At 41.3% G+C, this 20,088-nt stretch overlaps 1 protein-coding gene and 1 non-coding gene across 4 annotated transcripts in view; one reads left to right on the top strand and one right to left on the bottom strand.

Annotated features, from left to right (window-relative positions):
• The first annotated feature begins 5,389 nt into the window (after positions 1–5,389).
• Positions 5,390–5,516, top strand: LOC141421153 (small nucleolar RNA SNORA51). The gene has a single exon (XR_012445824.1). It is a non-coding gene; the product is annotated as a small nucleolar RNA SNORA51 (small nucleolar RNA).
• Positions 5,517–11,933: 6,417 nt separating this feature from the next.
• The window catches only part of Zbtb44 (zinc finger and BTB domain containing 44), a 68,567-nt gene continuing 60,412 nt past the window's right edge, over positions 11,934–20,088 (bottom strand). For 2 of the 3 annotated variants that reach the window (XM_020166977.2, XM_074066329.1), the window contains exon 7: positions 11,934–19,234. In XM_020166977.2, coding sequence (XP_020022566.1) covers positions 18,964–19,234 — 271 coding nt within the window. In that variant the 3' untranslated portion in view covers positions 11,934–18,963. The remainder of the gene's footprint in view (positions 19,235–20,088) is intronic. The other variant, XM_020166980.2, reaches the window with a different exon arrangement.

The raw sequence follows: 20,088 nt of genomic DNA, 5'->3' as shown, positions 1-20,088 counted from the left end.
AGGAGACAAGGACAACAGTGACCTCAGGCCAGGTGATCATGCTGAGGTTCCTCAGGGTGACAATCAGGAAGGAAGCTTGGGAAGCTACCGAATACACCATGGGAATAAGAGCACATCCTAAAGCAGGAATGCTGCTATTTCTCCCCTGGTTTAGATCTGGCGGTTGCCTAGGAGATGGTCTAACCTGCCTTCCATAGGATGTCAAACATGACATCATCGGCAGGTCTGAGGGTGGCACCATAGTCAATGGGGGCACTGGCCTGGCTCTACTCTGGGAGGACCCCTCTAAGCTCAGAGACAGAGGGGAGAGAGAGACATCAGGAACAGCTGCACCCCAGATGAGCTGTGTCTGGGTCACATGTCCCCCTACTGATGCACAATCACGTGTCACTAATAACTTTTGTGGTCTGATAGGCCTACAGCGAGCACTGTATTCTGATGAAGACATCCTAACTCAGGATTTCAAGGAGTCTGGTCATCGTTCTGAGTCCCCCTTCTCTCCTGAGTTCCATCCTCTCACACCTTTAAGGCTGTGCATTTATTCTACTTTTTCCACTCACCTCCCTCCATTTCCTAAAAAGCCAGCATTTCCAGGCGTAGGTGGAAGCAGCTCCATTGTGTGTTTGTTCCGTTGTCTCAGCATCTTCCAGCGGAGGGCTGTGTGTGTTTTCTTGGGCTGTGAAATTGACTTTCCCTTCCCCTTGGCTGCAGTGCTTTCCCCCTACACACTGCCTTCACCTCAAAGGTTATCACCGCTTCCCCTGCCCACACCCCTGTGATCAAGAATAGCCTGGTCTCCATGCCAGACCTCTGGAACTCCATATGGTCCTGTTTAACTCAACAGGGAAATTCTTCCATGCTCAGCCCAGAGCTTTTTCCAGAGCTGCAAGAACAGGGTGTGCAGGGGAGGGCGAGGGCACAGGTCCTCTAGGGGAGGGTGGAGGTCCCTCCACACAGAAGGGCATTCAGAGGACAGTTCCCAAGTACACAGGGCATCTGTCCCCTCTTCCAAGTTCACGGCCTAAGCACTGTCCAAACAGCTAAGGACGACACATAACACAGGAGAAATGCATAGCTTAGGAAAAAGGTGAAGATGATGTTTGAAGGGTGATAATTGCAAACAATAGGTAATGAATTAGTCATAAAAGCAGGGGGAAGAAGGAAGAAGCAATTCATTAGTTCACCCACCTGGTGCGATCTGTGATTGGGACAAAGGGCCCTCAACATAGGATGCCGGGCTGCACAGGGCTCAGCAGCACCCCAGATGGGCAGTGGGTGAGGAAGCAGAGTCTTAAGCACCTCAGAGTCAGGGAGAGAGGTCACAAGCCCTGGTGACCAGTCTGGGCTGCTCAGGGAGAGGTGCCCCTGCCTGGGACCTTTCCCTGCATGGACAAGGCTTTTTTCCACTACCGTTCAGCAGCTCGGTAGAAGGTGTTTCCTGGGATAGCAGTTGCCTGAGGGACATCCTTTTAGAAGTGGGAGAATCCTACTGTCCGCCTTAGAGTGAGAAAGAGCCTTACGTTCAAGGTCACCCAGACCAGCCTCCCTTGGGGACTTTGCATTCCTTCCATAACATCATGGTAACTAGGAACTTGCTGTGCTTTCACTCCATGTTTGTACCCCCACCCTTGCCAAATGGGGTTAGAAACTGTCCCTGTCTCCTCTGCTGGGTGTTGGATAGGATCTGGAGTTCGTCACTTACAGGGTATATGTGGTAGTAAGGACCAGCAGCATGTGCCAAGTGCTTTGTACGCATCCCTCTGCATCTTCATCGCCTCCATGACATGCATGGATGGACGGTTTCCATTCTCATGAGAGGAGATGCCCAGAGAGGGTCCTCTAAGAACCTTGCTCACAGTTCCCTAGGAAGGGAAGGGGAAGATGGGACCCCAGCTGCTACTGTGATGGAGATAGGCATCCCCCTGGAGTGGAGGCCTTCTTCCACCTGAAAATCGAAGAGGCTGGGTTCAGGACTCTCTTGCCAGGTAATAAATTCACTGGCTGAGGCACATGGAAAAGGCCAAAGGGAACTTTCACTAGCTGGGCTCTGAAAAGCCTCCTTCAGCATTTCCAAATCTTTCCTATTCCCATCTCCTTGGCTACCCCCAGGAGCCCCTGGGCATTTCCCTTTCTCAGGGGCCAAACCATCTGCTTTCTCTTACTCCTCTGCCTGGGGCAGTGTGGACTGGAGGGAGCAATGTTTCCTTGCAGAACACCGTGTTCCATCTTCTCATTCAGAAGCAGCAGCGCCTACCCCTCACCATCCTTCCGAGCCTTTCATTTCTGCTGAGTGTTGCTTGGCCCTGCGGGAAGCTTATGCAAAGGGAACAGAGGCCAGAAGTGATGGGGGTATCTCCTCCTGGAGCCAGTTGTGGAAAAGGATGGATAGTCATTCGGCTGGGTGTGGGTGTGGGGCGGGGTCCTACTGCATCCAGGGCAATCGCCTTAGCTCAGAGTTCCACTTCCCGAAGAAGACCCACAAGGCGAACCAGTGTTGGGGACAAATTCTTCTGGATCCCAGTGACAAGGACTTTCTTGGGGGGAGGGAGATTTTGAAAAGCTTCATTGGGTGCTTATGTTAAGCAAAAGCCTGTTGAATTAATTTTAACAATTTTATAATTTTGTATTAAAAGTAAATACAGAAAGATCATTTTGGCTTTGGCTTCTGCCCTGTAGGTCATTCCAGGTGGGAGCAGAAGGGGGCACCCACACACTACATATCAGCGTAGTGCATAGAGGCATGGTCCTGAAAGAAGCCTGGGGCAGCCCACCTCTGTCCATGAGCCCCTCCCATGCAATGTATGGTAGGTCTTGGTGAAGCCGATGTGGAGCACCTGTGCTCCATGAGGGGCAATGTCAGGTTTGCACACTACTGTGAAGACAACTTTCCTGCAGCTGGCATTCCTCAGCCCCCAGCCCTTACCCCAAGGTGTGAACACTCCAGCTGCCCTTGTTTTCTCACACATTGGGGGACCTGTGCTTTGGAGAGACTGGCAGACGCTTTTTAAGACCCACAAGTGCTTCTTGAGCTCATGAAGTAGATGGCCAACTCTGTCCATATGGAGTGACCTTGGACAGCACTAAGGGTTGGAGGACACAGGCTTCCTTGGCAGAGCCCTAGGCTGGAGCAGGTTTATGGGAGGCCAAGGGAAGCTGGACTCATGGTCACTGCTATGAGAAACTGCACTCCGTGTTCTCTCTTCTTAGAGGCATGAAGGACCTCAAGATACTCCCCGAGGCACCTGTGCTGGATCTTGGATTTCATCCCATTCGATGTATCTGGAAACCTTCCCATCTCTAAAGCATTTCTCATCCAAGGTTAAACAAGGTTAACTCTGTTAGGCCTTGTTTTCTAGTTTTTCGACAGGTACTTAAGGAAGCTGGATATGAAAATTTGTGGCCAGGTGTGGCTGGGGGGAGGTTGCTAAAGTCCTGCCAGATGCCTCTTGGCACAGCTCCTCTACTGGAGCTCCAAAAAGCACCCAAGAGCTGTGAACAGCTTGACTGCTTTGTGAACAGCCTGTAGTTGGGTGCTTCTTCCTTACTGAGGATGGAAATGACAGAAGGAGGTAGGAAGAATTCTGAGGGTCATTTGTGCTTGCTTTTTTGTTTGTTTTGGAGACAGGGGCTTATTGTTGTTGACCAGGCTGGCCTTGAACTCCTGGACTCACGTGATCCTCCTGCTTCAGCCTCCTGAGTAGCTGGATCTTCAGCTGGCTATATTTTGTTGTTGCTGTTTTTCAATGAACTGTAACCTGATTGCCAGTCTCCTGTGACTGAGGACCCATCTTTAGTAACTTTACATTCCCGTCTCTTCATTTAGTCATCTATAGGATACTTACTGACTCCTTACTAGACTAGGCTTTGTTCCAGGCACTGGGGTACAGCCATGATCCTCCAAAGAACTCCAGGAGGAAAGTGAGGCAGAGGCAGGTTAAATGACGCTCATGCAGGACCTCTCATCTCTGGACTGCAGTTTTGCCAGGTCTTCATCTGATGGGGTGTTAATATCCAGAGCACATACACAACTCAAAAAACATAATGATGAAAAATAATCCAATAAAAAAATGGGCAAATGAACTAAATAGACACTTCTCAAAAGAAAAAGTACAAATGGCCAATAAATATATTTAAAAATGCTCAGTCTCTTTAGCCACCAGGAAAATGTAGATCAAAACTGTGTTTTGAGAACTGGTGGCATGGCTCAAGTAGTAGTAGAGCACCTGCCTAGCAAGCGTGAGGGCCTGAGTTCAAACTCCAGTTCCACAAAACAAAGAAACAAACAAACCAAAAAATCCAAAAAGTACAATGAGATTTCATCTTGCCCCAGTTAGAATGGTTACTATAAAAAAAATAACAAATGCTGGAGAGGATGTGGAGAAAAAGAAGCAGTATAGACACTATGGAAATCAGAATGGAGATTCCTCAAAAAGCTAAAACTAGCCAGAAGCTGGTAGCTCACACTTATAATCCTCCGCAGAGATCAGGAGGATCGCAGTTAGAAGCCAGCCTGGACATATAGCTCACAAGACTCTATCTTGAAAATATCTAACACAATAAAGGGCTGGCATACTGGCTCAAGTGTAGCACGCTTGCCTAGCAAGCATGAGGCCCTGAGTTCAAACCTCAGTACCGTCAAAAACAAAAAGCTAAAAAGAGAAGTGCCATATTATCCAGCTTTATCACTCTTGGGCACATACCCAAAGGAATCAAGTCAGGGTACTACAGGACAGCTGCACGCCCATGTTTATTGCAGCACTATTCACAATAGCCAAGCTATGGAACAAGCCTAGGGGCCCTTCAACAGAAGAATGGATAAAGAAAGTGTGGTACATACATAGTGGAGTATTATATAGCTGTAAAGAATGAAATCCTGTCATTCGCAGGGAAATGGATGGAACTGATGGATATCACGTTAAGTGAAATAAGCCAGACTCAGAAAGACAAGTATTTCAGGCTGGGGAGAAGCTAAGCGGGAGCACTTGCCTAGCATGCTCGAGGTTCTATCCCCGCACCACAAAAAGTTAATAAATAAAAATAAATAAGAGCTGAAGCCAGGAGGATGTATGAAAAAAAAAAAAAGACAAGTATTGCATGCTTTTTTCATATTCAGAAACTGGAAAAAAAAAAGACACGAAAGTAGAAGAGAGACTATTAGGGACTGGGGGGAGGAGGAGGGGGTAGAGAAGGTGGACATGATCAAGGCATGATACATGTATGTATGGAAATGTCAGCAGTAAAACTCATTCATTTGTACAAATAACATGTATTAATAAAAAAACGAGAGTTTAGCAAGTGTTCTCTGCTCTGCGTGGCCTGCCACAGGCCTGCCACAGGAGAGAGCCTCCAAGAGGCAGGGTCCCCACTGAGTGACTCCTGACATCACTGAGACCTCTTGGTGCTGACCACAGGCTGTGTTCTTACACTCGCTGTACAGGAAAAGGAGGCAACATAAACCTACCCCAGATACACCTCAGCCCAGGCCCTGTGCCTCCATGGGGAGAGAGGAAAAAAACCAAACAAATGAACAAATTAAACCCTGTAACACCATCAGTGCCTAGCTGCGGAGAGATGTGCTTTTGGCCCTGGAAAGGTAAGCAAGTTTGGTGCCACATGTTCCTATCACTCTAGCTTCACATGACCTTAGATGGAGTCTCCTTGACCTTCCATTCTCCTTTAGGTTAGGGAACCTCTTCTATTTTGTACTCCAGCTATTCAGCACCACAGGTAACTCCTGGGAAGCCAGGCCCAAACCTTGGTGTCTGTGCTGAACACACATAGGTGACACGCCATCTTCTCTAACATGTTTGGAGGAGCCACCTGGGATGCCAGGTGGGAGGACCAGGGAGGCAGCAGATGGTCTCCACTGTACACTGGAGGTGGCTGGGCAGGAGGAACACTCACTGTTGGCTCTCTGCACCCCTGCATCCCACTGCCAGCTGACACTAGGTGGGAGAACTCACTGACACACAGAGGAGCTGAGACAAACCAAAGACAGGTGCAAGGGTCCAGATGGAGAGAGAAATCAGAAAATTGGGGGAACTTGTCCCAGCCCCTCCTGCCTATGATTAGAGGCACCTGAGGGGCTGGAATGTCTGGCTCTGGAACGGGGTGGGGAGACGATGACAGGAAGGAGGCAGTGGGAAGTGGAATGGTGGGTTCAATGGGGCACATTTCCTACTAGACTTGAAAGGGACTTTGGTCTCAGGGGGTTCAGGGCTGTATAGAGTTCCACCAGGGTCTGGCAGCAGTCCTGGGAGTGGGCAGTAGGATGGGTGTGACTGAGGGTTATGGCAGAGCTCCAAGGCCATGAGCAGGGGGGCACCTTCTTACTCAACTAGGGATGCCTCCCCTTCCCCAGCTCACCCTGGTCTCCATGGAGAGAAGTGTTACACAAACATGAGGGTATGCTGGGGTGCTTACAGTGTGCTAAGTTAGGACCAACTCCTAGAGCGAATCTCTCTTCAGACCACAGGGAAATCCCCATCCTTTCCAGTGTTCTGCACTCATGCAGTGGGTTGAAATTCTCACAGGTGCCCCACATATGCACGTAGGGTGCGGTGGACCCCCAGCTCTCGGAGAATCCACACACAAGTGGGGAAATTTATGCTTAGTTTTCCAACGCAGAAGCACTTTGTCTCCTGCTCACCCCTTCATAGGCCTTCTCCAGGGCACTTTATGTGCATTTTACCTGCTGGGTAATTCTTGGGATGGGAAGTAAGACAATTCTTGCTTACCAAAGAATTCAAAGTGCATGCCTGTGAGGTACAACTCTGTGTGTACTGAGCCAGCTGTCCTGGAGGAAAGGATGGTATCCAGTGCTGGGGAATGAACCCATTGTCTAGAGCATGCTAGGAAAATGCTCAAAACCTGAGCTACACCCCCAGCCTGCAGAGGTCTTTTAAATGGTATTTTAAAGTCTTAAGGCAGTAAAGCCTACAACTGCTGCATTTGGTGGTCACTCAGAGGAACCTGCTCAGAGGCTCATGTTGGGGAAATGGGCTTCCTCAGAGCTTATCCAGGAAGACACCTACTATGCCTGGAAACAAACTCCTTCACGGTCAGGGTCTCTGCCATGTCGTGGTTTAATCTCTGGCAGGGCCCTCCCTGGGGTGCGTGTGTGTGTGGGAGGGAGCACCCGCCATCCCCTCTGTCTGCAGCACTCTTGTTCTCATGTCCTACTTGGGTCGTTACTTAACTGTCACTTCTTCTTGGTCACCTAGCCTAACGGTGTTCACCTACTCACCAATGCAGCCTTTCCTCTCAGCACTTAGCCTAACAAACTGTATTTATTTTGTTTATTGCCCTGTGGTTCTGTTCTCAACGCTTGGGGCAGTGGTGCTCCATGGTTATGGAAGGAAAGGAACAGGGATGGCAAGCAGCAGAGATTGAGAACATGAGAGATATCTTTGGATCTTTCAGTCAATACCAGCAACCTGGTTTAGTGGAAGACAAATTCTGTTAGAAAGCTAGTAATAACTAAATGACCGGGTAAATAACTTAATTTGTACAACTAGTCCTGGGGGAAAATTCTCTCCTCAACCTAACTCTTTAGCTCAACACTAATTTTTTTTCCCTCTGTGGTGCTGGGAATCAAACCCAGGGCCTCACAGAAGCACACACTCTCCTTCTGAGCCACACCTCAGTGCTGCAGCTCAGCTCCAGAACTGGCTCAGAACCATACCTGGTGCTTACCTTGCTTTCTCTTGGACAGTGACCCTTCAAAAACAAATGGAGGCTGCCTGGGCATCTGAAGAGGTTACAAGTATGGCACAGGTGTATAGTTTAGGTATAGCAGGTATTCTCCGCTGTCCTCAGATGAGACCTGGACTTAAGCAGACAGGCCCCTCACCAAAAAGCCCTCCCTAACTTCTGCTCCTCATTGCAGCCCTGGTGTCACTGAGGATACATCCCCTCTCTCCAGCCCTACCTTTCTTAGCCTTCTTTTGGGGTCTTACCTGGAGTTCTGACATTACTCCTAAGTGAACTAACTTAAGTCTGTATGTATTCCTTTTAAGTTACTTGATACTTTTTTGGTGGGACTAGAGTTTGATCTCAGGCCTTCATGCTTGCAAAGCAGATGCTCTACCTGAGCTACACCTCCAGTCCATTTTCACTCTGGTTATTTTTGGAAATGGGGTATTGAGAACTATTTGCCTGGGCTGTCCTCAAATGGCAATCCTCTTGATTTCAGCCTCCCAAGAAGCTAAGATTACAGGCATGAGGCACTAGAGCACAGTGTGATCCTTAATCTTTCTAGAGAGCTCTGGTCGCCTTCATTCGCTCAGCAATGTGCACTAATTCAGGGCTTTTCTGACATGGTCCGTGTAGTTTATAACACCGCCTTTCACAATGCTCTGCTAACTAAACCACCTTCAGCAGTTTACACGGCATAAGGCTCCACTGTGCCATGTGCTAAGCTACTCTGAGTCCCTCACTCCTCAGGCTCAGTGTTCTTCCCTCTCCCTCATCTGTCTGTACAAATCCTTGTGTCAAGAAGATGCAGCCCAAGTGCTGGCTCCTGTGCTGTCTTCTCTTATCTGTAGCCAGGTCCTCCTCCTTTAATTTTCAAACTTTTGGATGTTTCTCTCAGGGTAATCAGTTGTTTTATTTCTATAATTCTTCTTTACCTCAGAAGCCACAAACTCTGTAAGGTCAGAGACTGCATTTACTCATTCAACCCCAGGCTTGGGACCTTTTGGTATGTACACCAGACAGCTATGGTCAATGCCCAGGTGATGAAACTGCAGGCTGTTAGGTAAATGTAGGAGGAAGTTCCAAGCTAGATGGAAGTTGTACTTGAGAAGTGAGACTTAAGTGTGTATTAGAAGGACAAGCAAACCAGGTGAGGGGAAAGGCCAGTGTTGTAGAGAACAGTTTGGGATACCTATGTCCAGGCTGATAACAGTTCTGAGAATCAAAGCTAGCATTTATTCACAATTTGTATGGTCTTGTATTTTAGACTATCTAAAAATTAGTAAGATTCTGCTATAGTTGATGAAGACAGAATTGAGGCTAATTATCAGGCAATAGGATGAAAATAATTCTGTGTCCATCCTGAAGTTGGCCAGTAAGTACCTCTAAGTTTCGTGGTAAATTAAATGTATGGACATTTCTTGGCGACATTCATTTATCCACTTGACAGTGCTTGGGTTCCACTCTGTGCCAGGTACCATAGGTATGCTTCATGGGGCTGGAGGAATGGCTCAAGCAGTAGAGTGCCTGCTTATCAAGTGTGAAGCCTTGAGTTCAAACTCCAGTACTGCCAAAAAACCCCAAAAAACAAAAATCTTTGGTACACAAAATCAAGGCATCTTGTGACTGCAGGAATTTAGTCAGGTGAGGGAAATATGCAAGTATGTGCAATGCCTGTGTCTTGTAGCAACAGACAAGACTTATACAGTCCTATGTACCAGACACTGTTGTAAGCCTTTTATATGTAACTCCTGTTTTTTCCGAGTAGTACTGGGGCCTGAACTCAGGGCTTCACACTTGCAAAGCAGGTGCTCCAACGCTTGAGCCACACCTGTAGTACGTGTAATTTGTAATTCTTTTAATTTTCACAACTACCCTAGCAGAGTTACAGGACATCATGACCAAGACGTGATTTGGGACAGCTACCAAATCCATGCTGTGGGAATGGACAGGAAGGACACTTCACCCAGACTGGAGAGGAAGGGAGGACTGAGGGGTGCGCATTCTGCACTGTGTTCTGCAGTGAAGCCCAAGCTCTCCCAAAAGCAGGCGGAGAAGGCCTGGGAGGGGTTCTGAGGGAGAGGGAGGTGGGAGATATGAAGTACAGCAACATTAAGAGAGGGACTACAGTGGAGGCTGATAGTGTTACTAGGCCAGAACCAACAAAATCTAGAACTAAGTTCAAAACAGTAGAGATTAAGAAAACAATGGACAATGTTATGAACATGGGTGAGAAAGCCCACCTAGTGAAAGTACTGACTAGGTAAAAAGCCAAGCAGTCCACATCTTATAAGGCCACGAGCAACTGCTTTCCTACTGTAAGAGAAAGCTGCTATTACTCTTAAGAGAACTAGATTCTGGCATAAGACACAGGGACACCCACCTGCATATTTCAATCCACATTTCCCTCCCTCTAGGGCTCCACAAAATGCCAGTACCCAAGAAAATTGTAATGCAGAACTGGCGGGGCAAAAGAGTTCCTGTCTTCTCTTCCAGTCACCGTGAGTGGGAGTGAGCAGAATCTATTTCAACATAAGATTCCAGCAACTCAATTCAATACTGCTGGGACAGCAGCCCAGTCAGCTTTGGATCTTTTCTCTCATAGTGGGCTGGAAGGGCACCACCTCTCTATGTGGATCATGCATTTGTTATTCTTTTTCCTGCTTACTCCTCGGGTTTCTGAAGACAAATTGCTAAAAGTGCTAACATTTTATAAACTTGAAACCTAACAATAGGATTTTTTTTCACTACTTTTGTGAGTGGGTTCATTTGCATTCAAGAAACAGTTCTGCTCCTGTTCAGAGCACAGGTCCTATGTGTATTAGTGTTTGGATTACTAAGGAGAGCATTTCTACCTCAACCCCTACTTTAAATTTTTGCTTGGTTGTGATCTTATGCTCTGCAGTAACTTCCAACATGGGTTCTCCATATGGCAAGCATCATCAAAGGCAATTCAAGGCTGGCCCTATACACAGTGTGTATGTGTGGGATTTTGGGCATAATTTTTCAGGTTCTCTGGTAAATGAACAACTTCTGGTCCAAAAAAAAAAGTTGGTGTACGAAAAATTTAAAAGGTGGCCAGGCATGGTAGAGCATGCCTATAAATGCAGCTACTTGGGAGGATCCTGAGGCTACACCTGGAAACGTTAATGCGGGAGCCTGTCTCAAAAACAAGCAAACAAACAAAAACCCCAAAGGGCTGGAGTTGTGGCTCAAGTGGCAGAGCACTTGCCTACCATACATGAGGTCCTGGGCTCAATCCCCAGGTATTGCAAAAAAAAAAAAAAAAAAAAAAAAAAAAAGTGAGGAATTCTGCAAAATAACTCCCATGTCAACTGTGTTCACAGCCTCTCTGTAGACTTGCTCCCCTGCATTCAAACGAATTAAGCTTAAGTATTTCACTCTTTTAGATAGGAAAGTTCAAGTAAGCCAATCAGAACTTAAGGGAACAGCAGCAGCAACCACAAACAGCTTTCCCTTTGCCCACAAGAGTGTTTAAATCCTGGCTACAGACTGCTGAGGAGGAGTTTTCTACATTGAATATGCCTTAGTTTTCCCATCTATATACTAGTTTACTCATATAAAAAAATAACACATTAAACTTTAGGATTTAGTGTTTATGCACAAATCTCCCCCCAGTAAACTTTGGTATGTTTATAGATTTAAAAGTTATCATCATTGTTGGCAGGACTGGGGTTTAGAGTCAGAGCCTCACATTTGCTAGACAAGCACTACGCCACTTGAGCCACACCTCCACTCCTAGAGTTATTTTTAATTCTACACTATCATCAGTAGCTGATGCTACTGAGGAACCTGTGAAAGCCCCATTCCCTATGTAGAGTTGCTTTCTCCTCTATGCACTTATTTTCACTTCTTGGTTGTAAGTCATCTCTAACAAGGCAATAATGTGCCTGTCTAGTCAGCAGTATTAAGTATGAAATGACTTCACAAAAGAATCAGAGCAACTTCTAAAAAGAGGCAACCCAGCGATTGCTAAGTAGCTTTGCAGGAGAACCTGGTTCTCTAGCTTTGGGGCTTCATGAGTTCCCCTCTGGCCTTCTTCTCACCTCCTTCCCCCTGCTCCGCAAAGCGTGGTGGAATCTATGTACTCAACTTTTCTCTTACTTGACCAGGACACTGACACGTGCTGTCTGTAATATTCTCTAGTCTGCATGAACTCAACGGCCAGCTCTACCAATTCTTCCTTCTAATCAACAATAAATAACAACAGCAGAAGCTTTATTTCATAAAGCATTAATAAGATATTTTAATGAGGAAAAAACGAAAAACAGAAACAAATCTTAGTCTTATGTTTCTATCCAAAGACACTCAAAACTAGTTTTTCCCTGTCCATCCCTCTAACTGCAACTTTGTGACCATGTAATAAAGGCCAATTTAAAGATTTTTTTTTTAAAAAAAGTTTAAACCTTTTTTAAAAAGATTAAACAATCAGGCTAGCAAAAAGGTACTCAATACATACTTTCCTTATATCAAACAAGCTAATATTTCAGTACAATGTAACTATACATAATATATACAATACACATATGTTCACAAAGCAAACACTATAGGCTCAGAACAGATTTGAAAAAACATGATATTCACATTGATTACAATAACTCTAAAAATGATTGTAACGTTGAAACGGCACTTAGTTTACAAAAAAGTCACAAAAATATATATATATATGTATATATGCAGTCACCAAGGACTATGGTTCCTGTAAAATACTAATAGTCAGATACTAGTATATAAAATGTTAAGTTCTGACATTGTATACATTTTTGAGAAATAAAACCAAAGAAAATCCAAGATCATTTTGTTATTGTCAAAAGTCAAACATGCCAAGTAACTTAGCTATGGCCACTGTCAACAAGTAAAGCCATACTTGACTGAGATGACGACTGGTACAAAGCTGGTGGATCGGGACTGGTACAGCTGAAGAGTTTTACTGGTTGTAGGAGAGGCATAGAGGACATAAAAACATCCAACTTTGTAATTTAATTCACATTTTCTCCCCAGCATTATCCTCATGAGGGTTTTACGAAATGCCAGTGCCCAAAAAGAATCATACTGTTACAGCTGGCAGGGTAAAAAACTTCCCCAGACTTCTTTGCTGCCGGACTATAGGCAAATATTAAAGCATGCATCAGCTACACAAAGCAATCAGTCACCATCTGGATGACCAGTGCACAGTCTCCTCCTAGGCTGCTTGCACTGGAAAGGACTCCATTTTTAAATGGAGCCAGATTTCTATGTTAGCCCTGTAAGATATTGAGCTCTATAGCAGCACATACGAAATTATAGAAACAAATAATTTTCTTTAAAAATTCATTTCTATTGCATCAAAGCATTTTTCCCCTTACAAATGTCTTCTACCACTGAATTCTCTGGTCTATTACATCAATCTGATTTTGCTGCTCTGGAAAAAGATACTTCCTAATCCTGAAAAAGCTTACTTTTTCAATTTTTTTTTTAATTTACTCTTAAAAAAAGTGGGATTACAGGAGTTTTAAAGTAAAAAAAAAAAAGTCTGTTCCTAAAGTATCTTTCACAAATATATATATTTAAATATTAAAATAGGCTACCTAGGATTTTTACAAAATGGCTTTTGAAAAGATAGCACAGGCACAAAGAAGCCACATACTATCCTCCAAGTCAAACATAAGGTGCCACAAGGGTGCCCTACAAAGAGGCAAGCAATTTCTATCTGGTGCAACAGGAGGCACCAGTAACAACAGAAAAATTAAATATATTATTGGGAACTTGTGTCAAAACCAAAATTTAATATATCAGGGATTTTTAAAAAACACCTTGAAATATAAGCATTAGAAGCCATCACACTTTGTACAAGTGAGATAATGAATAAAGTTTATGATCTCACTTCTTCCAAATACCTGATGTCATTCATTTCAGGGACCTGAAAGAAAAGCAGTGCAACTTTCAAAACTTTACTGGACTACTCTCAGTATGAGAGACTTTACACAGCATCTGTCAACTTGAAAATTAAATTGATACCTGAAATAAAAAGAAAACTCATCGAGAAAACATCATCATGTATCTTAGAAAAGGCTCTCGAAACAGATGTTTCTAAGAACTGCATGGAAAGCTTCCCATCTTGAAGTGAGCACAGCCTCCACTAACACTTCCACTCAGGAAAACACTGAGCTTGGAGGTGGTGATGGGCTTTTCATACAGCAGGAAGACCATCTTCTGCAGATGATGGACTTTGGTAACCTTAATATTCATTTACAGGATGATCTTTCAACCTGTTTAACTGAATACAATCTGGATGTACTTGGGCTGTCATTTGGGGAATAGGACAGTTTAATGAAAGTCATGACACTGTAGCTCCTCAAATTAATGATTAAACAATGATTTTTATTAATAAACCATCAAAACTGAGCCCAGAACTCTAGCCATGAGCAGAGAAACTAGTCAACTTAAAAGAGAAAGGGAATAGGAATCTGATTTTATAAATTAGGCACTTCAAACTAAAGTAAAAAATTTTTAGTTTTTTAAAAAAGTTTTTGTTTTCAATCTGTGGTCTGAACTCTTTAAGTTCTCTGTAAACTACTATGAACACAGGAACCTTGGTATTAGCTGGAACTGGACTGGGTCCTAGACAGAGCAAGCTTTATTTTTTTAGATACTACCAACTGAGATCCCAGTCTGAAATGTCTGCAGACTTCTTCAAAAACATGGAAAGATTTTTTTCTGTAATAAAAATATAATCATTGTGACTTAGTGGAAATATCTAACTGTATTAGTTTAGTATAAAGTAAAAAAAACCCAAAAAACAAAAAACAATTCCTCATAGTTACTGTATTTTCATCCCCTATCTGACATAGAGCTTAACTTCATAAAGATGATGATAAAGTCTCTACATTCTAAAGTGAAACAGTCAGAGTGTTCCTTAGCTAAATCTGAACTGGTTTAATTCCACTTCATTTTGAATTTGAACCATCAGTATTTTTGGCTAATTCGTCTTGCAGAGGACTTTTCAAACAAAAATACCCCATGTGACCACATTCTGTCAAGCGAAAATGACACTGCAAGATAAAAACAGGTATAAGCAAAGTAAGAATGACTTCAATTTTGATGAACTTGAAGACTGTGACAGTGTTTATCTATAAATATTCCTCATGGATTCATTTGTCACAATAGAACTTCCTCATTCCCAACTGTGTTCCAATGCTTCAGAAAAGAAAAATCTATATATTCTCCTCTTAATAACTTTCAAAATATAAATATAAAGCATTGTGTATTAATAATAACTTACAGTGAAAAACACCTTTTCTTTTAGCAACTTTAGGTTTGTTTCTTCCCAATATGAACTTTAGGTTTTTCCCCAGTTAATAACTAGAAAAGTATTTAGTCTCATTCACTTGGATGAACATTTATAGTTGTAACCACCTTTTTGCAGATTAAGTGAAATAGAATTAAGTGCCCCATGAAAGTTTCTGAATCTCTTGTTCATCCATTCCACAAGTACTAGTTTCCTTTCAGTTACAGTATTAAAATGATAGGACTGTTCACCAAGTACTAAGACTAGTTTTTTCTACAGGGTAGTCTAATACAGAGCTGCTATTAAATTATATTGTATTCTATAGGGATTACAATGCTGTGAGATTCTCAAAACATGATCTGAGAATCTCCTAAATAAAAAAAAAAAAACCCACTAAACTAGATAAACTGGTCCCTATTTAGATTAATGAAATAAGAAGGGATAAAAATAAGGGACTAAAAGATTTAATACAGTTTCCACAGGTTCCCAAGGAAGTACGTGAATATTGGGAGAGTCTGGCTCAGCAGTTGGAAGATAAACTGGTTTCCAAAGACTAAGCACATATATAAGATGCACTGACAAGCTCATTTCATCTTGTAAACTATTTTAATAAAATGGGTTTGTTTTTAATACCAAATGACATGTGTCATAACATGGAAACTAATCTCTCTAAGCCACAATGGTTGCTGAAATTTTAAAATACAAGACTGAATGATGCTACTTAATTTTAGTATATTTTGTCTCATTGAAATTATAAACTTAAAAAAACTGGCACATAACTAAAAGTATATAATTACTTGAAATAAAAAAAAAGATTACTTGAAATTCCAATTAAGAAAGATTTAAATATATTTGTAGATGACAAGGTCCATCTACACCCATTTACAGAAAATTTAAGATGTAAAAAATAACTATTGTCAATTCTTTATTTCTGAGTTAGCAGAGTAACTCACATGCAGATGCTCTCACTGTTAGAATTTATCCTTAGAAATGAGGAGGAACTGGAACATCCACCTAACGTTTACTTCTAAAGTGTTTCACACCTATTTGATAGTTAAAAAATTGAAAATAAAAGTTTTTCTTGTATAAAATGTTTGGTTTTAAAAAGGCAATTTATCCTGCATTCTAAAATTGAAGCCCTTTAAATATCACAGTTACCTCCTGGGCTACAATTGTCCTTAAATAGTCTAATCTGAAGTGTTCTTATGTTTAGTTATACTGGTAATTTCCATGGATGGGATAAGATAATATATCTGGCTTTTATCTCTTTGCAATATTTTCCATAAGTTCTGGTAAAAATTATACATTCAGGCATTCCTCTCTTAAGTGAATTTTAAATAAATCTAATATTACTATATATACATTTATCCCTTGCAGTTTTGTTTCTTAAAATAGATCCATGAGTGAAATACCCTTAAAAAAAATGTAGCGAAATAGAAAAAGGCATTTGTATCATTTAAACATTGGCCAGTTATCTGTATTAATAAGATTTGGGCACCAGACAACTAAGCAGGTATGTGTTTTCACAGTACCTTCAAATTTTTGATTAAAATTTAGAAATCTGTACAATTTGTAATTATCAATGAAAATCTAAAGTTTCTACCTGGGAAAGAATACCTAGCAAAAGCATCATTCATTATGAAAGAACACAGTCAGATGCACAGTGCTTTATCACTTGAGCTACTCCACCAGCCCCTGACTAGGGCTCTCTTAATGTAGAATTCTCAGGATGGGAGATATGCAGAAGCACTTTTTTACCAAGAAATCTGTAAATGACTCTTAATACAGCTCTTATTTCTTTCCTCCTTTTGTTTTTTGTTGCTCTTAAAACAAACTAACCAACAAACCAAAACTTGGAAGGACTATGGATTCCTGGTCACAATTTTACCAATTCTGTTCTTGCTAAATTAATAGGCATTACAGTTTTCGTTTTTTCAGCACTGGAGATAGACCTCAGGATCCCATACTTGCTAGGCAGCATAACAGTTTTCAAAGACTACCACAAAAATAAAAATTGCCAATCTGTTGCAGAAAGTAATTCAACCCCATCAGCAAGAAACACAAATGGTAGAAGTCCACTGGCATATGTATATGCTCATTTTCTTCAAAGTAATACATCCAGGTTTGGAATAAATGGGTAAAAAACCCAGAATCATGAGTGAGGTAAAGAATTGGAAATGAGGACTGGGGTGTAGCTCAGTGATACAGCATGTGTGTAGCAAGCACAGGTCCTGGGTTCAATCACTGGTGTCAAGAAGGAGGAGGAGAAAGAGGAGGAGGAGTTGGAAATAAGGACAGCAGAATACAGGAAGAGAAAGAAAAAAATCTTAATCTAAAAAAATTCTACTAAGCTTCCTTTCCTTTTCTTTTTATTTGCTCGTGTATGGGATAAATTGTAGAACTAGCTAATTTAAAAAGAAACAAATCATTATACTTTAAAAATATATTTAGTAAGGTCTAGCATCTGAATAAATTTCAGATCTTGTGTTTAACTAAAGAACTTTATTTTGAGCAGGGTGTGGTGACTCATGCCTGTAAATCCCAGCATTTGGGAGGCTGAGGCAGGAGGACTGCCAAGTTTGAGGCCAGCTTGGTCTACATAGTGAGACCCTGTCAAAAACAAAACAAAGAAACTACAGCTGTGTTTTTTCTAATCTAATCAGGTATTCTCATAATGTGAAACTTCTGAGTGTTTTATATGTAGAAAAGATATTCAAATGTTCATATTCATAGACTCACAAACATTTGTAGACTAAAAGTCAGAGATGCTTTAATGGCACCAGATGAAAAGTGTACCCCAGTGTAGGGTATCACATAAATTTCATCTTTTTAGCAGCAAAAAAAGTAATATTCATTAATTTAAGGTTTTTTGTATTTTGCTAGTGTTAATAATTTTCCCTCCCTTCCCTAGATTTATGGGTCACAGATGATGATTTATATATCTTTTCTCATCTTCTACATTATTGCTTACATTCTGTAAAAACTATAGTAACTGCTCTTACCGATCTTGGCAATGATTAATAATATTTTGGAACAAGGACAATGTATCACTGTCATATGGGATTTTGTAAACAATCTTACTTGGGTTAAGAATGTAGCCTCAACACAGAATTCTTTATTTTGTCCAAAACAGCACAACCAAAACACCCCCCCTCGCCAAACAATACATAAACCTATATATAAAATATAGAATATCTCCATTATTTTTCCTTTATATGGTAGCACAGCAGTATATTCAAGGGGAAACTAATGGGGTCATTAACATTCAAAGACCAGGTAAACATCAATTTAGTAAGAAAAGCAGTATTAAAAAGAGTTCCTATGAAGCTGGGATTTACATACTTCATTCTGCATTCCTGGTTATTTCATCCACAGCCTGACTCTTCAATCATGGTTCTTTGTCTCTGGAGTGGTTAAAAGGTATTGTCCAATACTAAACTTATGCCATGAAAAATCATAATAGAAATGACAAAGCTTAAAAAAAACTATGAAGCAGTTTCTGAAGTATTTACTTAATAATTTTTAAGAAAGTTTACCATAAATACTTCTAAAACACCAGGCTTTCCAATGTCCATACTGTATATAGGAGTTAACATCTACTCAGGTCGTTTGTCAAATTCTGTATAGTAATTTGTTTCCCATGTCCCTATTTCCGGAAGATCAATAACCACCTGATTTCTTCTTTACTCAATGTAAAGTAGTTAGCCTACTGTTAATAGTGGAAGGAAAAACTGGTATATGTTTTAAGTCGACTGGTTCTCTTAAGTCTCATAGTTTGTATTCTTTTTCAACATCATGTTGTTGTGTACTTACAGAAGCAACTCTCAATTATGAAAAATAAAACAGTCGTAGGGCTTACAAAGTGAAAAGGGAAATCCTTTTCCAAACCCTTTCTTGTTTAAAGAAATTAAATGTACAAGACTGACCACAGGCACTTTTGAAAAACTAAAAATGAAGCCAAATCACAAACTACTCAAGAGTTATGGACGAAAGCTCTGATTTTGGGGGTCATCCCTGGTAGCCTCAGCACAAGCACTGGTCTTTGGCTGCCCTGGCACTTCTTCCTCCTTTTCTGCAAGCCCACCAAGAGAACCTAAGGGGAAAGTACTTTCACAGTTCTGGGTTGAGGAGACCTGTGAAATTACAGGCATTTGAACAGAGGAGTTGCTGTCAAAACCGTGTTCTCCAAGATCATACTGAACAAGGGTCTCTTCTTGCTCTTGGTTTAAGTAGTCCGGTACTAGGAAATCACTAGATAAGAGGCAAAGGGTGAAACAGGGAGTTAATGTTCAAACCAGTAATAGATAAACTACAATAAAAAGATATAATCTGTAAAACAAGATTGGAACTTTTCATTCACTAATTCTTCAGTAAGGTTAAAACTCAGGAACTTTCAACTTATTAGTAAGCTTTCCTAACTATGAACCAAAGTAATCCATTGGAAACAAAGTACATCAACTCTCTGTACTAACAATAAATAAGATTAATGACCACTTTCAGTGAACCTTTGGATACTTCATGGCCTTTCTTGTTCTATGTAGCAGAGTTTCTGTATATAAAATAAATCTAAGTGGCACGTTCACTTAAGCAAAGATCATGTGACTGACTTAAATGCTTGATTTTACTTGGATTACACATGGAGAGGTATATAAACCCATGTTTATATTACTAAGTAGAAACAAGTTAGCTAAGAAACTAAGCCCTTAATGCATAAATGACCTTATATACAATCTACTATGTAAAATTGAGAAATGGGAAAAATAATTTGAATCAGAATTTGGACATGAATCCCTTGAGCTCAGTTTCATGTTACTCCTCAAAAAGCATTTAATTATTGATTCACACAGGAAATGTGGACAGTAAAAGATACTAAAATTTCAATAACTGAGTATTTTCTCTAGGTGGTGACAGCAGAATAATTTTTTAATTTATGCTTTTCTGTATTTTCTAAATTTTTTACTATAATTATTCTTGGGAGTTAGAACAATAAACATTTTAAAGTAAGTCCAGATGCTTTATTTAAATCTTCATTACTAAACTAAAAAAAGTAATTATAAGAAGACTGTTAATAACCAATACATTCTGATATGGTTATTTAATAATTT

The sequence above is a fragment of the Castor canadensis genome, chromosome 2 (genome assembly GCF_047511655.1).
Source record: "Castor canadensis chromosome 2, mCasCan1.hap1v2, whole genome shotgun sequence".
In the NCBI taxonomy this organism is placed as follows: Eukaryota; Metazoa; Chordata; class Mammalia; order Rodentia; family Castoridae; genus Castor; species Castor canadensis.
This window is presented reverse-complemented; position numbering and strand designations above follow the sequence as displayed.